Source organism: Entelurus aequoreus, linkage group LG02, assembly GCF_033978785.1.
Source record: "Entelurus aequoreus isolate RoL-2023_Sb linkage group LG02, RoL_Eaeq_v1.1, whole genome shotgun sequence".
Classification (NCBI taxonomy): Eukaryota; Metazoa; Chordata; class Actinopteri; order Syngnathiformes; family Syngnathidae; genus Entelurus; species Entelurus aequoreus.
The window spans coordinates 93,588,376-93,610,875 of NC_084732.1; the positions used below are offsets into that span (position 1 = coordinate 93,588,376).

Here is a 22,500-nt window from a genome sequence, read left to right on the forward strand (position 1 = left end):
CATATGTATATATATATATATATATATATATATATATATATATATATATATATATATATATATATATATATATATATATATATATATATATATATATATATATATATATATACATATATATGTGTGTGTGTGTGTGTGTGTGTGTGTGTGTGTGTGTGTGTGTGTGTGTGTGTGTGTGTGTGTGTGTGTGTGTGTGTGCGTACGTGTGCGTGTGTGTGTATGTTTATGTATATATATATATATGTATATATGTGTGTGTGTGTGTGTGTTTGTGTGTGTGTGTGTGTGTGTGTACGTGTGCGTGTGTGTGTATGTTTATGTATATATATATGTATGTATATATGTGTGTGTATATATATATACGTGTATATATGTGTGTATATATATATATATATATATATATATATATATATATATATATATATATATATATATATATATATATATATATATATATATATATATATATATATATATATATATATATATATATTAGGTCTGCAATTAACAACTAATTTGATAATCGATTAATCTGACGATTATTACTTCGATTAATAATCGGATAAAAGTGACAAACTACATTTCTATCCTTTCCAGTATTTTATTGAAAAAAAACAGCATACTGGCACCATACTTATTTTGATTATTGTTTCTCAGCTGTTTGTAAATGTTGCAGTTTATAAATAAAGGTTTATATAAAAAAAAAAAGTAGCCTATGCGCATGGCATAGATCCAACGAATCGATGACTAAATTAATCGCCAACTATTTTTATAATCGATTTTAATCGATTTAATCGATTAGTTGTTGCAGCCCTAGTATATATGTGTGAATGTATATATATACAGAATATACTATATATATATATATATATATATATATATATATATATATATATATATATATATATATATATATATATATATATATATATATATATATATATATGTATATGCGTGTATATATGTATGTATATATATAAATATGTATGTATATATGTATATATATGTGTGTAAATGTATATATATGTGTATATATATATATGTGTGTGTAAATGTATATATATGTGTATATAAATGTATATGTGTATATATGTATGTATATATGTAAATGTATATATATGTATGTGCGTGCATATATATATGTATGTGCGTGCATATATATGTGTATATATGTATACATATACTGTATGTGTGTGTATGTACGTATGTATATATATAGATGTATATATATATATGTAAATGTGTATATATATATATCTAAATGTGTATATGTGTGTGTATGTATATGCGTGTATATATATATATATATATATATATATATATATATATATATACTATGTGTGTGTGTGTATATATGTATGTATATATATAACTGTGTATATATAGATATGTATATGTGTATATATATGTGTATGTGTGTGTGTGTGTATATATATATATATATATATATATATATATATATATATATATATATATATATATATATATATATATATATATATATATATATATATATATATATATATATATATATATATATATGTGTGTGTGTGTGAGTGATGTCATGTTAATTGTGGCAGAAGTTTCAAGTAATCAGGTCAGGTGTTTATATTTGTGTATTCTCAGTGTAATATGGCGTCCCTATTCGGGGAATTCACTTTTTATCTTCTCTCTCTGCTTTTCCTCAAGAGAGCCCCCCTTCTGTTTTCATCCACTTTCCTCTGGGAATAAGGCCGGCATCTATTTATATGCTTAGATGCTGTGGAGATCCATCCTTGTGGGACGTCTTCACAGCTCGTCTTGCACCTCCTGTCCTTTCTACATCTCTCTTATCTCCAACCGTGGAGTGTTCGGTTGGAGGTTAAGCTGTTTTCTTCGGACATTTTGCCCAGGGAAGCGTACATTTGAACCGATTTCCCGGCGCCTTGGAATCGATACCAGTACTCAATACATAAATACATTTAAAAAAAATATATTTTTTAATTAATTTTTTTATCGATTAAGAATTGTTACAAATAAGAATCGCGATTAATCGGAAATTAGATTTTTTTTTTTGCACCCCGGCTCAAGGGGTGCAAAAGTTGTTACTTTTCTGTATGTTGGTGAATATTAATTGTTTTTGACAATAAAATCTCTTTTTTTTATTGCAACATTTAAAAAATGAGTTGATTATGAATATTCTGTCCAGTCATTATATCTTGTTACATTATCACATTTCTGAGTCTCAATTACAGTTGCAAGTCCGAGATGTTAGATGGCAGTAGTGTACAGTTCATGGTGTTTTGGCATGTTTTTTTCTTCTTTGTAACGTGAACGGCCACTAAAAAGATCGGATTTGATCTGCCTTAGTTCTAGTTTTCATTAACTAATTTGGAGGCGTCGACATCGCCGTGTAAAATCGCTAACGCTAATCGGTAGCATGTGAACAGCAAAGCCGATGTATATTAGCATCAAGCTAGCGCATTTTAGGTAAAGTGGAGCTTTGCTTTATTCACCGTATTTTTCGGGGATTTGGCAGGTGCAAAAAAAAAAAAGTGCGTATAAGTCAATTAATATTTTTATTATTATCATTATTGTGATGGTAGCATTTATGCTATAGAGCAACACATGGCACTTATAGCATAACAGAGAAGAATATAGGCGTTTTATTTTGTTAATTTACTACGTGTCTTCTACGTCCAATATTTCCATTCAGAAAATGCTGACTTTGCACAAAATCCTTGCAATAACCACACATGCGCCAGAGATCGACTCGGGTGAAAGCCGTGTTGCACGTGAGGCGGCATAGCTCGGTTGGCAGAGAGGTCGTGCCAGCAACTTGAGGGTTCCAGGTTCGATCCCCGCTTCCGCCATCCTAGTCACTGCCGTTGTGTCCTTGGGCAAGACACTTTACCCGCCTGCTCCCAGTGCCACCCACACTGGTTTAAATGTAACTTAGATATTGGGTTTCACTATGTAAAAGCGCTTTGAGTCACTAGAGAAAAGTGCTATGTAAATTCACTTAACTTCCGTAAGATTGCATTCACGTTAGAAATCTTTTTTTGTTTGTTTTTTTTTGTAAAGTGAACGGACAAAAAATCAATTCCGAATCGGACAGTTTTCATTCACTAATTTGGAGGCGTTGACATCGCCGTGTAAAATCGCTAATGCTAAACGGTAGCATGTGAACAGCAAATCCAATGTATATTAGCATCAAGCTAGCGAATTTTAGGAAAATTGGAGCTTTCACCGTATTTTTCGGGGATTCGGCCATACTTGCCAACCCTCCCGATTTTCCCAGGAGACTCCCGAATTTCAGTGCCCCTCCCTAAAATCTGCCAAATGTCTCCCGATTTCCACCCGGACAACAAATTAAAAAAAAAAAAAAAAAATTTTTTTTTTTTTTCATAAAGAAATACAATCATGTGTGCTTATGGACTGTATCTCTGCAGACTGTATTGATCTATATTGATATATTGCGTTTTTTATGTTGATTTAATAAAAATATATTTTTTTAATTTGTTGTGCGGTCCGCGGCCCGGTGGTTGGTGACCACTGCCTTAAAGGCACTGCCTTTATCGCCCTCTACAACCTGTCGTCACGTCCGCTTTTCCTCCAATAATCTGCGGCTTTTTACACACACACACAAGTGAACGCAAGCATACTTGGTCAACAGCCATACAGGTCACACTGAGAGTGTCCGTATAAACAACTTTAACACTGTTACAAATATGCGCCACACTGTGAACCCACACCAAACAAGAATGACAAACACATTTCCGGAGAACATCCGTACCGTAACACAACATAAACACCAACAGAACAAATACCCAGAACCCCTTGCAGCACTAACTCTTCCGGGACGCTACGAAATACACCCTCGCTACCACCAAATGCATCCAGCGGGGCATCACAACAAAATTAGACATAATAATGTGTTAATTCCACGACTGTATATATCGGTATTGGTTGATATCGGAATCGGTAATTAAGAGTTGGGCAATAATCGGCAAAAAAAGCCATTATCGGACATTTCCAGTCTAGGTCTCAAGGTTGGCAAGTATGGATTCGGCAGGTGCTAAAAAAAAAAAAGTGCAGGATTCGGTACATGAATATAAATGAATGTTTGGCAGCCACGTCTCGGACATAAATGCTTGTCGCTCGACATCAGCGTGTTTACCTGCACCTGAACAGTATCTTACTCAAAATGCATCTACTGAAAATTTCTCCTGAAAATGATTTGAGTTGACTTTTTTTGGCAGTAACGTTACATATGCACACCGCCCCTTCAGCAGAGCTTAAACGCTGCACATATCAGCACTCTCTATGCATGCTAATACATACATAGCAGAGATCCCCTCCAGTAATGGGGAGGTTCTCCTCCGCCAAGTTATGCATTTTTATGGCCCCGGTTACACTGAAAATGATGCAGGTTCCGTACGGCCGCGACGGCTGCGACGCCGCTTACAAAGATTGTGTCCGTGTGTAGGGATCTTGTTTTCCAGCATAACAACGTGCATGTGCTACACTCCAAATGTCTCCATTACGATGCAAGAGGTTCTCTGCAGGTACCCTCCTTTCTGAAGTTCCAACAGAAACCGCATTTTTTATTTATTTTTTTATTTTTTTGCCAATCATTCACAGTCATTTTGTAAGACAAGAGCGCGTGTTTGTCTCTTTTTGTGCATTCTAACTAGTAAATAAGCTTTAGCAAAAGTCAGCTAACAATGGAGCCAATAGTAGTCGCACTATTCCGCCTATAGTGGTTCTCAAACTTTGTCCACCGAGTACCACTTCAGATTACCTCCCTGCTTGGACAAATGATGAGCCAGGACCTTATATTTTTGAGCCCGAGTATACAGAGGATGAGTTTTAGAAGCTGAGTGATAAACGCATCCAGCATGTAGCAGTATGTAATGTAGTCACAGACACATTCATTATAACATGTCATATTTACGTATTTTGTTCATTTTTAGCATACGGCGGCGTATTAATTTCACAGATGCATCACCACGTTGGCTTTTCCCTTCAACAACAACAACACTACTAATCACGGCAGGCTACACGAGAGCCAACAAAGACTACTTTGGGACAAATTATATATATTTTTGAGCCCGAGTATACGGAGGATGAGTTTTAGAAGCGGAGCGATGAACGCATCCAGCATGTAGCAGTATGTAATGTAGTCACAGACACATTCATTATAACATGTCATATTTACGTATTTTGTTCATTTTTAGCATACGGCGGCGTATTAATTTCACAGATGCATCACCACGTTGGCTTTTCCCTTCAACAACAACAACACTACTAATCATGGCAGGCTACACGAGAGCGAACAAAGACTACTTGGGGACAAATTATATATATTTTTGAGCCCGAGTATACGGAGGATGAGTTTTAGAAGCTGAGCGATAAACGCATCCAGCATGTAGCAGTATGTAATGTAGTCACAGACACATTCATTATAACATGTAAAATATTTACGTATTTTGTTCATTTTAAGCATACAGCGGCGTATTAATTTCACAGATGGCTTTTCCCTTTAACAACAACAACAACAACACTACTAATCATGACAGGCTACACGAGAGCCAACAAAGACTACTTGGGAACAAATTATATATATTTTTGAGCCTGAGTATACGGAGGATGAGTCTTAAAAGCTGAGCGATAATCGCATCCAGCATGTAGCAGTATGTAATGTAGTCACAGACACATTCATTATAACATGTCATATTTACGTATTTTGCTCATTTTAAGCATACGGCGGCGTATTAATTTCACAGATGCATCACCACGTTGGCTTTTCCCTTCAACAACAACAACACTACTAATCATGGCAGGCTTCACGAGAGCGAACAAAGACTACTTGGGGACAAATTATATATATTTTTGAGCCCGAGTATACAGAGGATGAGTTTTAGAAGCTGAGTGATAAACGCATCCAGCATGTAGCAGTATGTAATGTAGTAACAGACACATTCATACTAACATGTAATATTTAAGTATTTTGTTCATTTTAAGCATACAGCGGCGTATTAATTTCACAGATGGCTTTTCCCTTTAACAACAACAACAACACTACTAATCGTGACAGGCTACACGAGAGCCAACAAAGACTACTTTGGGACAAATTATATATATTTTTGAGCCCGAGTATACGGAGGATGAGTTTTAGAAGCTGAGCGATAAACGCATCCAGCATGTAGCAGTATGTAATGTAGTCACAGACACATTCATACTAACATGTCATATTTACGTATTTTGCTCATTTTAAGCATATGGCGGCGTATTAATTTCACAGATGCATCACCACGTTGGCTTTTCCCTTCAACAACAACAACACTACTAATCATGGCAGGCTTCACGAGAGCGAACAAAGACTACTTGGGGACAAATTATATATATTTTTGAGCCTGAGTATACAGAGGATGAGTTTTAGAAGCTGAGTGATAAACGCATCCAGCATGTAGCAGTATGTAATGTAGTAACAGACACATTCATACTAACATGTAATATTGAAGTATTTTGTTCATTTTAAGCATACAGCGGCGTATTAATTTCACAGATGGCTTTTCACTTTAACAACAACAACAACACTACTAATCATGGCAGGCTTCACGAGAGCGAACAAAGACTACTTGGGGACAAATTATATATATTTTTGAGCCTGAGTATACAGAGGATGAGTTTTAGAAGCTGAGTGATAAACACATCCAGCATGTAGCAGTATGTAATGTAGTCACAGACACATTCATACTAACATGTAATATTGAAGTATTTTGTTCATTTTAAGCATACAGCGGCGTATTAATTTCACAGATGGCTTTTCCCTTTAACAACAACAACAACACTACTAATCATGGCAGGCTACACGAGAGCCAACAAAGACTACTTTGGGACAAATTATATATATTTTTGAGCCTGAGTATACGGAGGATGAGTTTTAGAAGCTGAGCGATAAACGCATCCAGCATGTAGCAGTATGTAATGTAGTCACAGACACATTCATTATAACATGTCATATTTACGTATTTTGTTCATTTTTAGCATACGGCGGCGTATTAATTTCACAGATGCATCACCACGTTGGCTTTTCCCTTCAACAACAACAACACTACTAATCATGGCAGGCTTCACGAGAGCGAACAAAGACTACTTGGGGACAAATTATATATATTTTTTAACCTGAGTATACAGAGGATGAGTTTTAGAAGCTGAGCGATAATCGCATCGGGCATGTAGCAGTACTGCTAAGTGGTAAACAAGAAGTACAAACTACAAACATAATAAAATAATCACTTACTCCACTATGTCTGCTCTCACTGGGATGCCGACTAATGGGATGTTTATATCTTCCCGTTTAGATGAAGAATTAATCATAGAATGTGTCATGATCTGTCACTACAGATCATGTCTGTTTATGGTTTGTTGTTGGGGCTCCAAAGTCTCCCTTAGTTACTTTTTTCTGTTGCTAGGACCATTGGGCGTTTCACACCTGGTTTTGTTTCTTGATTATTGCCATCATATTGTAGTCTACACATATCTCTTATGTGTGACTGCCATCCTATTGCAGTCTACGCGTATCTCTTATGTGTGACTGCCATCCTATTGCAGTCTACGCGTATCTCTTATGTGTGACTGCCATCATATTGCAGTCTTCACGTATCTCTTATGTGTGACTGCATCCTATTGCAGTCTACATGTATCTCTTATGTGTGACTGCCATCATAATGCAGTCTACACGTATCTCTTATGTGTGACTGCCATCATAATGCAGTCTACACGTATCTCTCATGTGTGACTGCCATCATATTGCAGTCTACACGTATCTCTTATGTGTGACTGCCATCATATTGCAGTCTACACGTATCTCTTATGTGCGACTGCCATCATATTGCAGTCTACACGTATCTCTTATGTGCGACTGCCATCATATTGCAGTCTACACGTATCTCTTATGTGCGACTGCCATCATATTGCAGTCTACGCGTATCTCTTATGTGTGACTGCCATCATATTGTAGTCTACACGTATCTCTTATGTGTGACTGCCATCATATTGCAGTCTACACGTATCTCTTATGTGCGACTGCCATCATATTGCAGTCTACGCGTATCTCTTATGTGTGACTGCCATCATATTGTAGTCTACGCGTATCTCTTATGTGTGACTGCCATCATATTGCAGTCTACACGTATCTGTTATGTGTGACTGCCATCATATTGCAGTCTACACGTATCTCTTATGTGTGACTGCCATCATATTGCAGTCTACACGTATCTCTTATGTGCGACTGCCATCATATTGCAGTCTATGCGTATCTCTTATGTGTGACTGCCATCATATTGTAGTCTACGCGTATCTCTTATGTGTGACTTCCATCATATTGCAGTCTACACGTATCTCTTATGTGCGACTGCCATCATAATGCAGTCTACGCGTATCTCTTATGTGTGACTGCCATCATATTGCAGTCTACGCGTATCTCTTATGTGTGACTGCCATCATATTGCAGTCTACACGTATCTCTTATGTGTGACTGCCATCATAATGCAGTCTACACGTATCTCGTATGTGTGACTGCCATCATATTGCAGTCTACGCGTATCTCTTATGTGTGACTGCCATCATATTGCTGTCTACGCGTATCTCTTATGTGTGACTGCCATCATATTGTAGTCTACACGTATCTCTTATGTGTGACTGCCATCATATTGCAGTCTACACGTGTCTCTTATGTGTGACTGCCATCATATTGCAGTCTACACGTATCTCTTATGTGTGACTTCCATCATATTGCAGTCTACACGTATCTCTTATGTGTGACTGCCATCATAATGCAGTCTACACGTATCTCTTATGTGTGACTGCCATCATATTGCAGTCTACATGTATCTCTTATGTGTGACTGCCATCATAATGCAGTCTACACGTATCTCTTATGTGTGACTGCCATCATATTGCAGTCTACGCGTATCTCTTATGTGTGACTGCCATCATATTGCTGTCTACACGTATCTCTTATGTGCGACTGCCATCATATTGCAGTCTACACGTATCTCTTATGTGCGACTGCCATCATATTGCAGTCTACGCGTATCTCTTATGTGCGACTGCCATCATATTGCAGTCTACACATATCTCTTATGTGTGACTGCCATCATATTGCAGTCTACACGTATCTCTTATGTGTGACTGCCATCATATTGCAGTCTACACGTATCTCTTATGTGCGACTGCCATCATATTGCAGTCTACACGTATCTCTTATATGCGACTGCCATCATATTGCAGTCTAGACGTATCTCTTATGTGTGACTGCCATCATATTGTAGTCTACGCGTATCTCTTATGTGTGACTGCCATCATATTGCAGTCTACACGTATCTCTTATGTGCGACTGCCATCATATTGTAGTCTACGCGTATCTCTTATGTGTGACTGCCATCATATTGCAGTCTACACGTATCTCTTATGTGTGACTGCCATCATATTGCAGTCTACACATATCTCTTATGTGCGACTGCCATCATATTGCAGTCTACGCGTATCTCTTATGTGTGACTGCCATCATATTGTAGTCTACGCGTATCTCTTATGTGTTACTGCCATCATATTGCAGTCTACGTGTATCTCTTATGTGTGACTGCCATCATATTGCAGGCTACACGTATCTCTTATGTGCGACTGCCATCATATTGCAGTCTACATGTATCTCTTGTGCAACTGCCATCATATTGTAGTCTACATGTATCTCTTATGTGTGACTGCCATCATATTGCAGTCTACACGTATCTCTTATGTGTGACTGCCATCATATTGCAGTCTACACGTATCTCTTATGTGTGACTGCCATTATATTGTAGTCTTCACGTATCTCTTATGTGTGACTGCCATCATATTGCAGTCTACACGTATCTCTTATGTGTGACTGCCATCATATTGCAGTCTACATGTATCTCTTGTGTGACTGCCATCATATTGTAGTCTACATGTATCTCTTATGTGTGACTGCCATCATATTGCAGTCTACACGTATCTCTTATGTGTGACTGCCATCATATTGCAGTCTACACGTATCTCTTATGTGTGACTGCCATTATATTGTAGTCTTCACGTATCTCTTATGTGTGACTGCCATCATATTGCAGTCTACGCGTATCTCTTATGTGTGACTGCCATCATATTGCAGTCTACACGTATCTCTTATGTGTGACTGCCATCATATTGCAGTCTACACGTATCTCTTATGTGCGACTGCCATCATATTGCAGTCTACATGTATCTCTTGTGTGACTGCCATCATATTGTAGTCTACATGTATCTCTTATGTGTGACTGCCATCATATTGCAGTCTACGCGTATATCTTATGTGTGACTGCCATCATATTGCAGTCTACACGTGTCTCTTATGTGTGACTGCCATCCTATGGTAGTCTACACGTATCTCTTATGTGTGACTGCCATCATATTGCAGTCTAGACGTATCTCTTATGTGTGACTGCCATCTACTGGTCACACTTATTACACCATGTACCAAATAAAATTGTTTCGAGGTCGGTAAGCACAACCAGAATTATTCCGTACATAAGGCGCACTGTTGAGTTTTGAGGGGAGAAAAATTATTTTAAGTGCGCCTTATAGTAAGGAAAATACGGTAACTTTCACCAGCTCAGAGGCGATCCAGCAGCTCACCGGCTCAATATGTCAATGTAGCAGTTTAAGCTAGTTAGCGCTTGTCAGCTAAAAATAGTTTGTCTGCGTTAGCACTTATAATAACAATATTCTTAATATTTGGTTATTGTTTAGGTCAGGAGATGTAAATGAAGTATCCTTGGTGGTTTTTGGATGTTTTTTAAGACGGCTGTATGAGCGGAATAGTGTATTCTCATTAGCCACCTCGTACTAGCCGTATTTTACGACTTAGAATGCATACAAAAAGACAAACACATGTGTTCTTGTCTTACATGGGATTGTGAATGATTCAAACAATTCCCCCCCCAAAAAAGTGCACTTCCCCTTTAAGGCTGGAAATGGCCCGTAGGTGTGTGTCAGCGGGGAATTGTTTGTCCACGCGTGATTGACCGGAGACCAGCGCAGGGTCCGACCCGCCTTCGCAGCATGACAAAAGCGAAGACGTCTATATGAGAACAATACGGAAAAACATTCCCCGTAGGTTCCCCTCAGCATGCGTTGTGTTTGCCGGCAGCAGGATGCTGTTTGCAAACACCAAATGATTACAAACAACCCTGCACGGCATCAAATTGAACAGCAAACTGAAATCTGTTCTAATTAGCAACTGATAGAAATGTAGAGTATTTAGTGCTGCGGCTTAAATTTCCCCCAGGATGTGCTCGAAAGAGGAAGGAGGGAAAAAAAGAGCAGAGCTAACAAAGAGACGATTAGACGCAGCATATGGATGGAGTAACAATGAATGAAAAGCTCAATTAGGCCCGAAAGTGTAAGTAACTTTCCTGCAAGTTTTGAAAGTTGTTTGCTTTAATGTCGTTACATCTTCTAAAAAAAGTCATTTATGTCAGCATTAGTTTGACCTGCAATGGTTCTGGGAATTTATTCAGTCGCTGCAGGATTTCGCAGGCTTTTTTTTGGGGTGATTGTCGCAACCTTAAAGTGCTGGACTTTGCAGAAGCTTTTTCAAAAAGGTGCGGAAAAAACAGACTTTTTTACTCAACTGTAGGGCCGATAATCTTTGGGATGTTCACGATTTGATTCGATTCTCGGGGGTAACGATTCTCCATTCAAAATCGACACTTTTTTTTAAAGTAAAAATAGAGAAACAGCTCTGATCAATTTCTATAGAATAGAATAGAATAGAAAGTAGTTTATTGATCCCTGGGGAAAATTCAGCACCACAGTTCGCTCACAATAAACAATAAACACTTAAATATTTTTTACATGTGAATAATATGAATACAGTCTATTATACAGCATTATTCACATGTGGATAATATAAATACAGTCTATTATACAGCATTATTCATATGTGGATAATATAAATACAGTCTATTATACAGCATTATTCACATGTGAATAGTATAAATACAGTCTATTATACAGCATTATTTACATGTGAATAATATAAATACAGTCTATTATACAGCATTATTTACATGTGAATAATATAAATACAGTCTATTATACAGAATTATTCGCATGTGAATAATATAAATACAGTCTATTATACAGCATTATTCACATGTGAATAATATAACTACAGTCCATTATACAGCATTATTCACATGTAAATAATATAAATATAGTTTATTATACAGCATTATTCACATGTGAATAATATAAATACAGTCTTTTATACAGCATTATTCACATGTGAATAATATAAATACAGTCTATTATACAGCATTATTCACATGTGAATAATATAACTACAGTCCATTATACAGCATTATTCACATGTAAATAATATAAATATAGTCTATTATACAGCATTATTCACATGTGAATAAGATAAATACAGTCTATTATACAGCATTATTCACATGTGAATAATGTAAATACAGTCTATTATACAGCATTATTCACATGTAAATAATATAAATATAGTCTATTATACAGCATTATTCACATGTGAATATTATAAATATAGTCTATTATACAGCATTATTCACATGTAAATAATATAAATATAGTCTATTATACAGCATTATTCACATGTGAATATTATAAATATAGTCTATTATACAGCATTATTCACATGTAAATAATATAAATATAGTCTATTATACAGCACTATTCACATGTGAATATTATAAATATAGTCTATTATACAGCATTATTCACATGTAAATAATATAAATATAGTCTATTATACAGCATTATTCACATGTGAATAATATAAATACAGTCTATTTTACAGAATTATTCACATGTGAATAATATAAATACAGTCTATTATACAGCATTATTCACATGCGAATAATATAAATACAGTCTTTTATACAGCATTATTCACATGTGAATAATATAAATACAGTCTATTATACAGCATTATTCACATGTGAATAATATAAATACAGTCTATTATACAGCATTATTCACATGTGAATAATATAAATACAGTCTATTTTACAGCATTATTCACATGTGAATAATATAACTACAGTCTGTTATACAGCATTGTTCACATGTGAATAATATAAATACAGTCTATTATACAGCATTATTCACATGTAAATAATATAAATATAGTTTATTATACAACATTATTCACATGTAAATAATATAAATATAGTCTATTATACAGCATTATTCACATGTGAATAATATAAATACAGTCTATTACACAGCATTATTCACATGAGAATAATATAAACACAGTCTATTAAACAGCATTATTCACATGTGAATAATATAACTACAGTCTATTATACAGCATTATTCACATGTGAATAATATAAATACACTCTATTATACAGCATTATTCACATGTGAATAATATAAATACAGTCTATTATACAGCATTATTGTGAATATTATAAATACAGTCTATTATATAATATTCACATGTGAATAATATAAATACAATCTATTATACAGCATTATTGTGAATATTATAAATACAGTCTATTATACAGCATTGTTCACATGTGAATAATATAAATACAGTCTATTATACAGCATTATTCACATGGGAATGTGGGCTCTGTACCGAGGATGTCGTTGTGGCTTGTACAGCCCTTTGAGACACTTGTGATTTAGGGCTATATAAATAAACATTGATTGATTGATTGATTGATTGATTGAATAATATAACTACAGTCTATTATACAGCATTATTCACATGTGAATAATATAAATACAGTCTATTATACAGCATTATTCACATGTGAATAATATAAATACAGTCTATTACACAGCATTATTCACATGAGAATAATATAAACACAGTCTATTAAACAGCATTATTCACATGTGAATAATATAACTACAGTCTATTATACAGCATTATTCACATGTGAATAATATAAATACACTCTATTATACAGCATTATTCACATGTGAATAATATAAATACAGTCTATTATACAGCATTATTGTGAATATTATAAATACAGTCTATTATATAATATTCACATGTGAATAATATAAATACAATCTATTATACAGCATTATTGTGAATATTATAAATACAGTCTATTATACAGCATTGTTCACATGTGAATAATATAAATACAGTCTATTATACAGCATTATTCACATGGGAATGTGGGCTCTGTACCGAGGATGTCGTTGTGGCTTGTACAGCCCTTTGAGACACTTGTGATTTAGGGCTATATAAATAAACATTGATTGATTGATTGATTGATTGATTGAATAATATAACTACAGTCTATTATACAGCATTATTCACATGTGAATAATATAAATACAGTCTATTATACAGCATTATTCACATGTGAATAATATAAATACAGTCTATTATACAGCATTATTCACATGTGAATAATATAAATACAGTCTATTATACAGCATTATTCACATGGGGCGGTATAGCTCGGTTGGTAGAGCGGCCGTGCCAGCAACTTGAGGGTTGCAGGTTCGATCCCCGCTTCCGCCATCCTAGTCACTGCCGTTGTGTCCTTGGGCAAGACACTTTACCCACCTGCTCCCAGTGCCACCCACACTGGTTTGAATGTAACTTAGATATTGGGTTTCACTATGTAAAGCGCTTTGAGTCACTTGAGAAAAAGCGCTATATAAATGTAATTCACTTCACTTCACTTCACATGTGAATAATATAAATATAGTCTATTATACAGCATTATTCACATGTAAATAATATAAATATAGTCTATTATACAGCATTATTCACATGTGAATATTATAAATACAGTCTATTATACAGCATTATTCACATGTAAATAATATAAATATAGTCTATTATACAGCATTATTCACGTGTGAATAATATAAATACAGTCTATTATACAGCATTGTTCACATGTGAATAATATAAATACAGTCTATTATATAGCATTATTCACATGTGAATAATATAAGTACGGTCTATTATACAGCATTAGTCAAATGTGAATAACATAAATACAGTCTATTATACAGCATTATTCACATGTGAATAATAAAAAATAAAGTCTATTATACAGCATTATTCACATGTGAATAATATAAATACAGTCTATTATACAGCATTGTTCACATGTGAATAATATAAATACAGTCTATTATACAGCATTATTCACATGTGAATAATATAAATATAGTCTATTATACAGCATTATTCACATGTGAATAATATAAATACAGTCTATTATACAGCATTATTCACATGTGAATAATATAAATACAGTCTATTATACAGCATTGTTCACATGTGAATAATATAAATACAGTCTATTATACAGCATTATTCACATGTGAATAATATAAATACAGTCTATTATACAGAATTATTCACATGCGAATAATATAAATATAGTCTATTATACAGCATTATTCACATGTAAATAATATAAATATAGTCTATTATACAGCATTATTCACATGTGACAAATATAAATACAGTCTATTATACAGCATTGTTCACATGTGAATAATATAAATACAGTCTATTATACATTCAAGTACAGTCAAAAAGGAACATATGCATTATAGAGTATATTATGCATTATACAGTATATTACTTAAAGTAAAACTGGTTTTGTTTACTAAAATGCTTCGCAAACATTTAATAAAGTCGATTTGCTTCCTTTTTGTGGTCAACCGACAGACGAGGAGACTTGTCTCCTGGCACGAGATTTAAAAACAAAAAGTGACCCTTCTGTATTTCACATGGCAGTTTCACATCTCCTTCATTCCGCAGAACGACTTATGATCCATTAATAACTGCAGCTGGCGGCTGGATTGAGATATTCCACCTTCCACCCCGACAGGAAGAGTGGCTGATATCGAAGTACGCCGCGTCAGCAGATGTGTGATGTGATCTTGCAAACCGCCCTAATAGACAACACAGTTCAATTACTGGGTGCTGGCTTTTTATTTCCCCCAGTCCTGTTTTGTCCATGATTTATTTGACATGACTCACTCAGCGTAGTTATCAATCAGGTATTTTCTTACCTGATTGAAAGTCATCTTTATTTTTGGTACATTGTATGTAGAGCTGGGTAGCGTTCACATTTGAACTGATACGGTACCAATTCCAGGTACTCAACGGTAGCAATTGTTGGTACTTTTCTGTGTGTTGATAAATATGAATTAGTTTTGATAATAAAATCTTGTTTTTATACAACATTTAGAAATGAGCTGATTACGACTGCTGTCCAGTTTAGGTTTGTACGGTATAGTTTAGTACTAATGAATCAAAAACGGTACTATACTCTGTTTGAAAAGTATCGGTTCGCCATATTTTTTTTTCCTATAAGCATGACAGTGTGTCGTGACATTGCTGGTTTTACGAGCAGAGGAGCATGTTTGGCAGCGCGCAGTCACAGAGTACTTACAAGCAGACACAGTGTGTAGACAGAAAAGGGAGAACGGACGCATTTTGGCTTAAAAACTAACGATAAAGGCGAAGTTATAACACTGAAACGCCCTCAGGAAGAGGTGCTTTAAGACATGGCTATCTAGTTAGCAGCTTATGTCCACGTCTTTCTGGGTGTTGTTGATAAATGGCTATCGCTTTGCATAGTAGAGCTTTAACTTGCACTTACAGATGTAGCGACCAACTGTAGTTACTGACAGTGGTTTTCTGAAGTGTTCCTGAGCCCATGTGGTGATATCCTTTAGAGATTGATGTCGGTTTTTGATACAGTGCCGTCTGAGGGATCGAAGGTCACGGTCATTCAATGTTGGTTTCCGGGCCATGCCGCTTACGTGCGGTGATTTCTCCAGATTCTCTGAACCTTTTGATGATATTATGGACCGTAGATGTTGAAATCCCTAAATTTCTTGCAATTGCACTTTGAGAAATGTTGTTCTTAAACTGTTTGACTATTTGCTCACGCAGTTGTGGACAAAGGGGTGTACCTCGCCCCATCCTTTCTTGTGGAAGACTGAGCATTTTTTGGGAAGCTGTTTTTATACCCAATCATGGCACCCACCTGTTCCCAATTAGCCTGCACACCTGTGGGATGTTCCAAATAAGTGTTTGATGAGCATTCCTCAACTTTATCAGTATTTATTGCCACCTTTCCCAACTTCTTTGTCACGTGTTGCTGGCATTAAATTCTAAAGTTGATGATTATTTGCCCAAAAAAAAAAAGTTTATCAGTTTGAACATCAAATATGTTGTCTTTGTAGCATATTCAACTGAATATGGCTTGAAAATGATTTGCAAATCATTGTATTCCGTTTATATTTACATCTAACACCATTTCCCAACTCATATGGAAACGGGGTTTGTAAGTTGAAAAGGATTTGCAAAATCATTGTATTCTCTTTTTATTTACCATTTACACAACGTGCCGACTTCACTGGTTTTGGGGTTTATATTTTGTTACGACTGCAACACGACGACTAAGACCCGCCTTTCAAATCGGCTTCTTTTCAGAGACGTTTAAAAACTTTTAAAAAAATGAGAAAAGGAAGTGATTCACAATCGAGCGTTTTAATGGCCTACCCTCATATTAACGTACTTTGCACCTCGGGTGTGAGTTTTACACCAGTCAGCAGTGGAAGTCTTACATTCCGCGCACACCTTCCCCCCCCCCCCCCCCCCCCCCCCCCGCCCTGCTCCATTCCGCTTTAAAAATAGCAGCGATGGCGGCGCCGCTGAACTGTGACGCATCGTGTCGGCTTGAGTTGCCGCTAGAAAACCTACGGTGCCGTGACAAGATGTGAAAGTGCCGTCTGCTTTACCACATGTGACGCGCCGCCTCTCTGAGGCGTCGCTTCCTGGCCTTCCCTTTGGCGTCTTTCCTCTCAGCTACTTAGCCGATGACGACTATATATATGTACATCTGATCCATTATTGTTACCGTGGCGGTGTCACTCTGGATCTGCATTCATGTAACGAGAGCGGCTTGCTCCACGAGAGATGGCGTGCATCTTTTACTTTGCCTCTGTTTAAGTGGGAGATTTATAAATAATTGATGGTAAATATTTGAGTCTCAGTGAAGCATGTTTGCCTCGCTCTTTTCCATTCCTGCAGGAAAATAAACACCGACGACCGCGCTGGCAATGAGGTGGGAGTTATAAACTGATCCATATCTGAGTGACTGGTATTTAAAATGTGTCTTCTTAACAAAGTGCGGGCCCCAGCTCACTTTTTACCGGCACCCTCTAAAAATCATCAAGTAGAATAAAATAGTAAAAAGTTGAAATGTATTAAGAAAATGTTGCAATTTTGACTCTAATAACACAAAAAGTTTCCATGCAGGCTCTTTTATTTATTTTTCTTTAAAGGCCTACTGAAATGAATTGTTTTTATTCAAACGGGGATAGCAGATCCATTCTATGTGTCATACTTGATCATTTCGCGATATTGCCATATTTTTGCTTAAAGGATTTAGTAGAGAACATCGACGATAAAGTTCGCAACTTTTGGTCTCTGATTAAAAAAAAGCCTTGCCTATACCGGAAGTAGCGTGACGACACCGGAGGAAGGACTGCTCACATTTCCCCATTGTTTACACCAGCAGTGAGAGAGATTCGGACTGAGAAAGCGACGATTACCCCATTAATTTGAGCCAGGATGAAAGATTCGTGGATGAGGAACGTGAGAGTGAAGGACTAGCGTGCAGTGCAGGACGTATCTTTTTTCGCTCTGACCGTAACTTAAGTACAAGGGTTCATTGGATTCCACACTCTCTCCTTTTTCTATTGTGGATCACGGATTTGTATTTCAAACCACCTCGGATACTAAATCCTCTTGAAAATGAGAGTCGAGAACGCGAAATGGACATTCACAGTGACTTTTATCTCCACGACAATACATCGGCGAAGCTCTTTAGCTACTGAGCTAACGTGATAGCATCGGGCTTTACTGCATATAGAAACAAAACAAATAAGCCCCTGACTGGAAGGATAAACAGAAGATCAACAATACTACCAAACTCTGGACATGTAAACACATAATGCTTTCCAGCTTGGCGAAGCTTAGCAATGCTGTTGCTAACGACGCCATTGAAGCTAACTTAGCTACGGAACCTCGACAGAGCTATGCTAAAAATATTAGCTCTGCACCTAAGCCAGCTCTCATCTGCTCATCACGACCCGTGCTCACCTGCGTTCCAGCGATCGACGGTACGACGAAGGACTTCGCCCGATCACCGATGCGGTTGGCGGCCCGGAGACAGAGGAAGTCAAGGTGAGGTCGTTCGGCTAGCGCGTCTGCTATCCTCAAAGTCCTCCTGCTTGTGTTGCTGCAGCCAGCCGCTAATACACCGATCCCACCTACAGCTTTCTTCTTTGCAGTCTTCATTGTTCATTAAACAAATTGCAAAAGATTCACCAACACAGATGTCCAGAATACTGTGGAATTTTGAGATGAAAACAGAGCTTTTTGTATTGGATTCAATGGGCTCCGAATACTTCCGCTTCAACCGTTGACGTCACGCGCAAAGGTCATCATATCGAAACGTTTTCAGCCGGAAGTTTGCCGGGAAATTTAAAATTGCACTTTATAAGTTAACCCGGCCGTATTGGCATGTGTTGCAATGTTAAGATTTCATCATTGATATATAAACTATCAGACTGCGTGGTCGGTAGTAGTGGCTTTCAGTAGGCCTTTAAAACTGTCATTGCTCAAAAAATAATAATGAATCAAATTCAATGTTGTTTTGAGTTATTGATCTATTTATGGCTCTAATTACTTCACATCAAAAATTCCACTTTGAAATATTTTTGGGGGAAAATATTACAAATAAAAAACAAAGTTTTGTTTGGCAAAAAGGGCATAAAACAAACAAACCAAAAATAAATAAAAACGTAAAATTGCCATTACCAATTGTTTACCATGAATTGATTAAACAAGTTGAAAAACTTATTGGGGTGTTACCATTTAGTGGTCAATTGTACGGAATATGTACTGTACTGTGCAATCTACTAATACAAGTTTCAATCAATGAGTTATTGACCTATTTAAGGCTCCAATTACCTCACAGCATACACTACCGTTCAAAAGTTTGGGGTCACATTGAAATGTCCTTATTTTTGAAGGAAAAGCACTGTACTTTTCAATGAAGATAACTTTAAACTAGTCTTAACTTTAAAGAAATACACTCTATACATTGCTAATGTGGTAAATGACTATTCTAGCTGCAAATGTCTGGTTTTTGGTGCAATATCTACATAGGTGTATAGAGGCCCATTTCCAGCAACTATCACTCCAGTGTTCTAATGGTACAATGTGTTTGCTCATTGGCTCAGAAGGCTAATTGATGATTAGAAAACCCTTGTGCAATCATGTTCACACATCTGAAAACAGTTTAGCTCGTTACAGAAGCTACAAAACTGACCTTCCTTTGAGCAGATTGAGTTTCTGGAGCATCACATTTGCGGGGTCAATTAAACGCTCAAAATGGCCAGAAAAAGAGAACTTTCATCTGAAACTCGACAGTCGATTCTTGTTCTTAGAAATGAAGGCCCAAACACAAAATTGTTTGGGTGACCCCAAACTTTTGAACGGTAGTGTATATACGACTTTAAAATATTTCACAGTTCCTAGAGGGATTACAAATTCTCATGATTGTGATTATCATCATGTCAGGATTGTGGATCATATTCAAAATAAAAAAATAAAAAACGTTTTTTCTTGAAATGTAAATATCTGACATATCCTCCTGGCTGAAAGCAGACTATTGCACTTGTTGTCTTCAGCCAGTGAATGTTATGTACTTATATGCCAGCGGCACTGTCTACCAGGTGTGTGTGTGTGAGTGTGTGTGTGTGTGTGTGTTTTCATTTTCCATTTGGAGTTGTGAAAACTTTTCTCATGTTGTCTGAAGACACTTCAGAATGTTCTTTGAAGGCACATCTCTGAGAGGTGTGGAATCACTTTAGAGTTCATTTCAAGAGTAAAAAAAAATGTCTGATGCTGACTTCAGTCAATCTTTTGTGGTCAATATTCACTATATAAATATATACATTTATATATCTTGACTCACGTCGAGCTGTCTCTTAAATGATTTGGATTTAAAATGACCTCTTTTTTTTTTTTTGTATTACTATTGCAGGATTTTTCCACTAAAGCGGTTGGTTGTTTTTTCCTTTTAAGGTCCTGCTCTGGTGGGGGTCATCAAGAAGGACTGGGCCACTGGTAGCAGTATCGCCCTCTCCTGGACAGAAGAGGAACATCCGCCCTTGGACATTGTGGACTATGAGGTCAAATACTACGAGAAGGTAGTGATCATTATCTACTTATGATGGCCAAATCACACTGCACTAACACATTTGAACAAAGTGCACATTTAAGAGTGACACCCGTTTACACTCATTTAGCAGGTTTTTTCCACCATATTCAAATTATATGACCTTTTTGATTGATTGATTGAGACTTTTATTAGTAGGTTGCACAGTGAAGTACATATTCCGTACAATTGACCACTAAATGGTAACACCCGAATAAGTTTTTCAACTTGTTTAAGTCGGGGTCCACTTAAATTGATTCATGATACAGATATATACTATCATATATACTATCATCATAATACAGTCATCACACAAGATAATCACATTGAATTATTTACATTATTTACAATCAGGAGTGTGGAGGGGGGGTGGGGTGGGGGGGTGGGGATATGGACATCAAGTAGTGGACATAGAGAGAGAGAGAGAGAGAGAGAGAGAGAGAGAGAGAGAGAGAGAGAGAGAGATCAGAAGGCATAAGAAAAAGAATCTGCATTTGATTATTAGCAATCCGGGGAGGGTGTTAGTTTAGGGTTGTAGCTGCCTGGAGGTGAACTTTTATAGCGGTTTTGAAGGAGGATAGAGATGCCCTTTCTTTTATACCTGTTGGGAGCGCATTCCACATTGATGTGGCATAGAAAGAGAATGAGTTAAGACCTTTGTTAGTTCGGAATCTGGGTTTAACGTGGTTAGTGGAGCACCCCCTGGTGTTGTGGTTATGGCGGTCATTTACGTTAAGGAAGTAGTTTGACATGTACTTCGGTATCAGGGAGGTGTAGCGGATTTTATAGACCAGGCTCAGTGCAAGTTGTTTAACTCTGTCCTCCACCTTGAGCCAGCCCACTTTAGAGAAGTGGGTAGGAGTGAGGTGGGATCTGGGGTGGAGGTCTAGAAGTAACCTGACTAGCTTGTTCTGAGATGTTTGGAGTTTAGATTTGAGGGTTTTGGAGGTGCTAGGGTACCAGGAGGTGCATGCGTAATCGAAAAAGGGTTGAACGAGAGTTCCCGCCAGAATCCTCAAGGTGCTTTTGTTGACCAGAGAGGAAATTCTGTAGAGAAATCTCGTTCGTTGGTTAACCTTTTTGATTACCTTGGTTGCCATTTTATCACAGGAAAGGTTAGCCTCTAGAATGGAACCTAGGTAGGTGACCTCATCTTTCCTGGTGATGATAA

General features: G+C 36.6%; 1 protein-coding gene across 4 annotated transcripts in view; it reads left to right on the forward strand.

Moving 5' to 3' along the window:
* Positions 1 to 22,500, forward strand: part of LOC133641460 (ephrin type-A receptor 6-like) — a 212,922-nt gene that overhangs the window by 159,319 nt on the left and 31,103 nt on the right. For all 4 annotated transcript variants that reach the window (XM_062035201.1, XM_062035204.1, XM_062035209.1 and 1 more), the window contains one exon: positions 21,197 to 21,321. In XM_062035201.1, the coding sequence (XP_061891185.1) occupies positions 21,197 to 21,321 (125 nt within the window). The remainder of the gene's footprint in view (positions 1 to 21,196; positions 21,322 to 22,500) is intronic.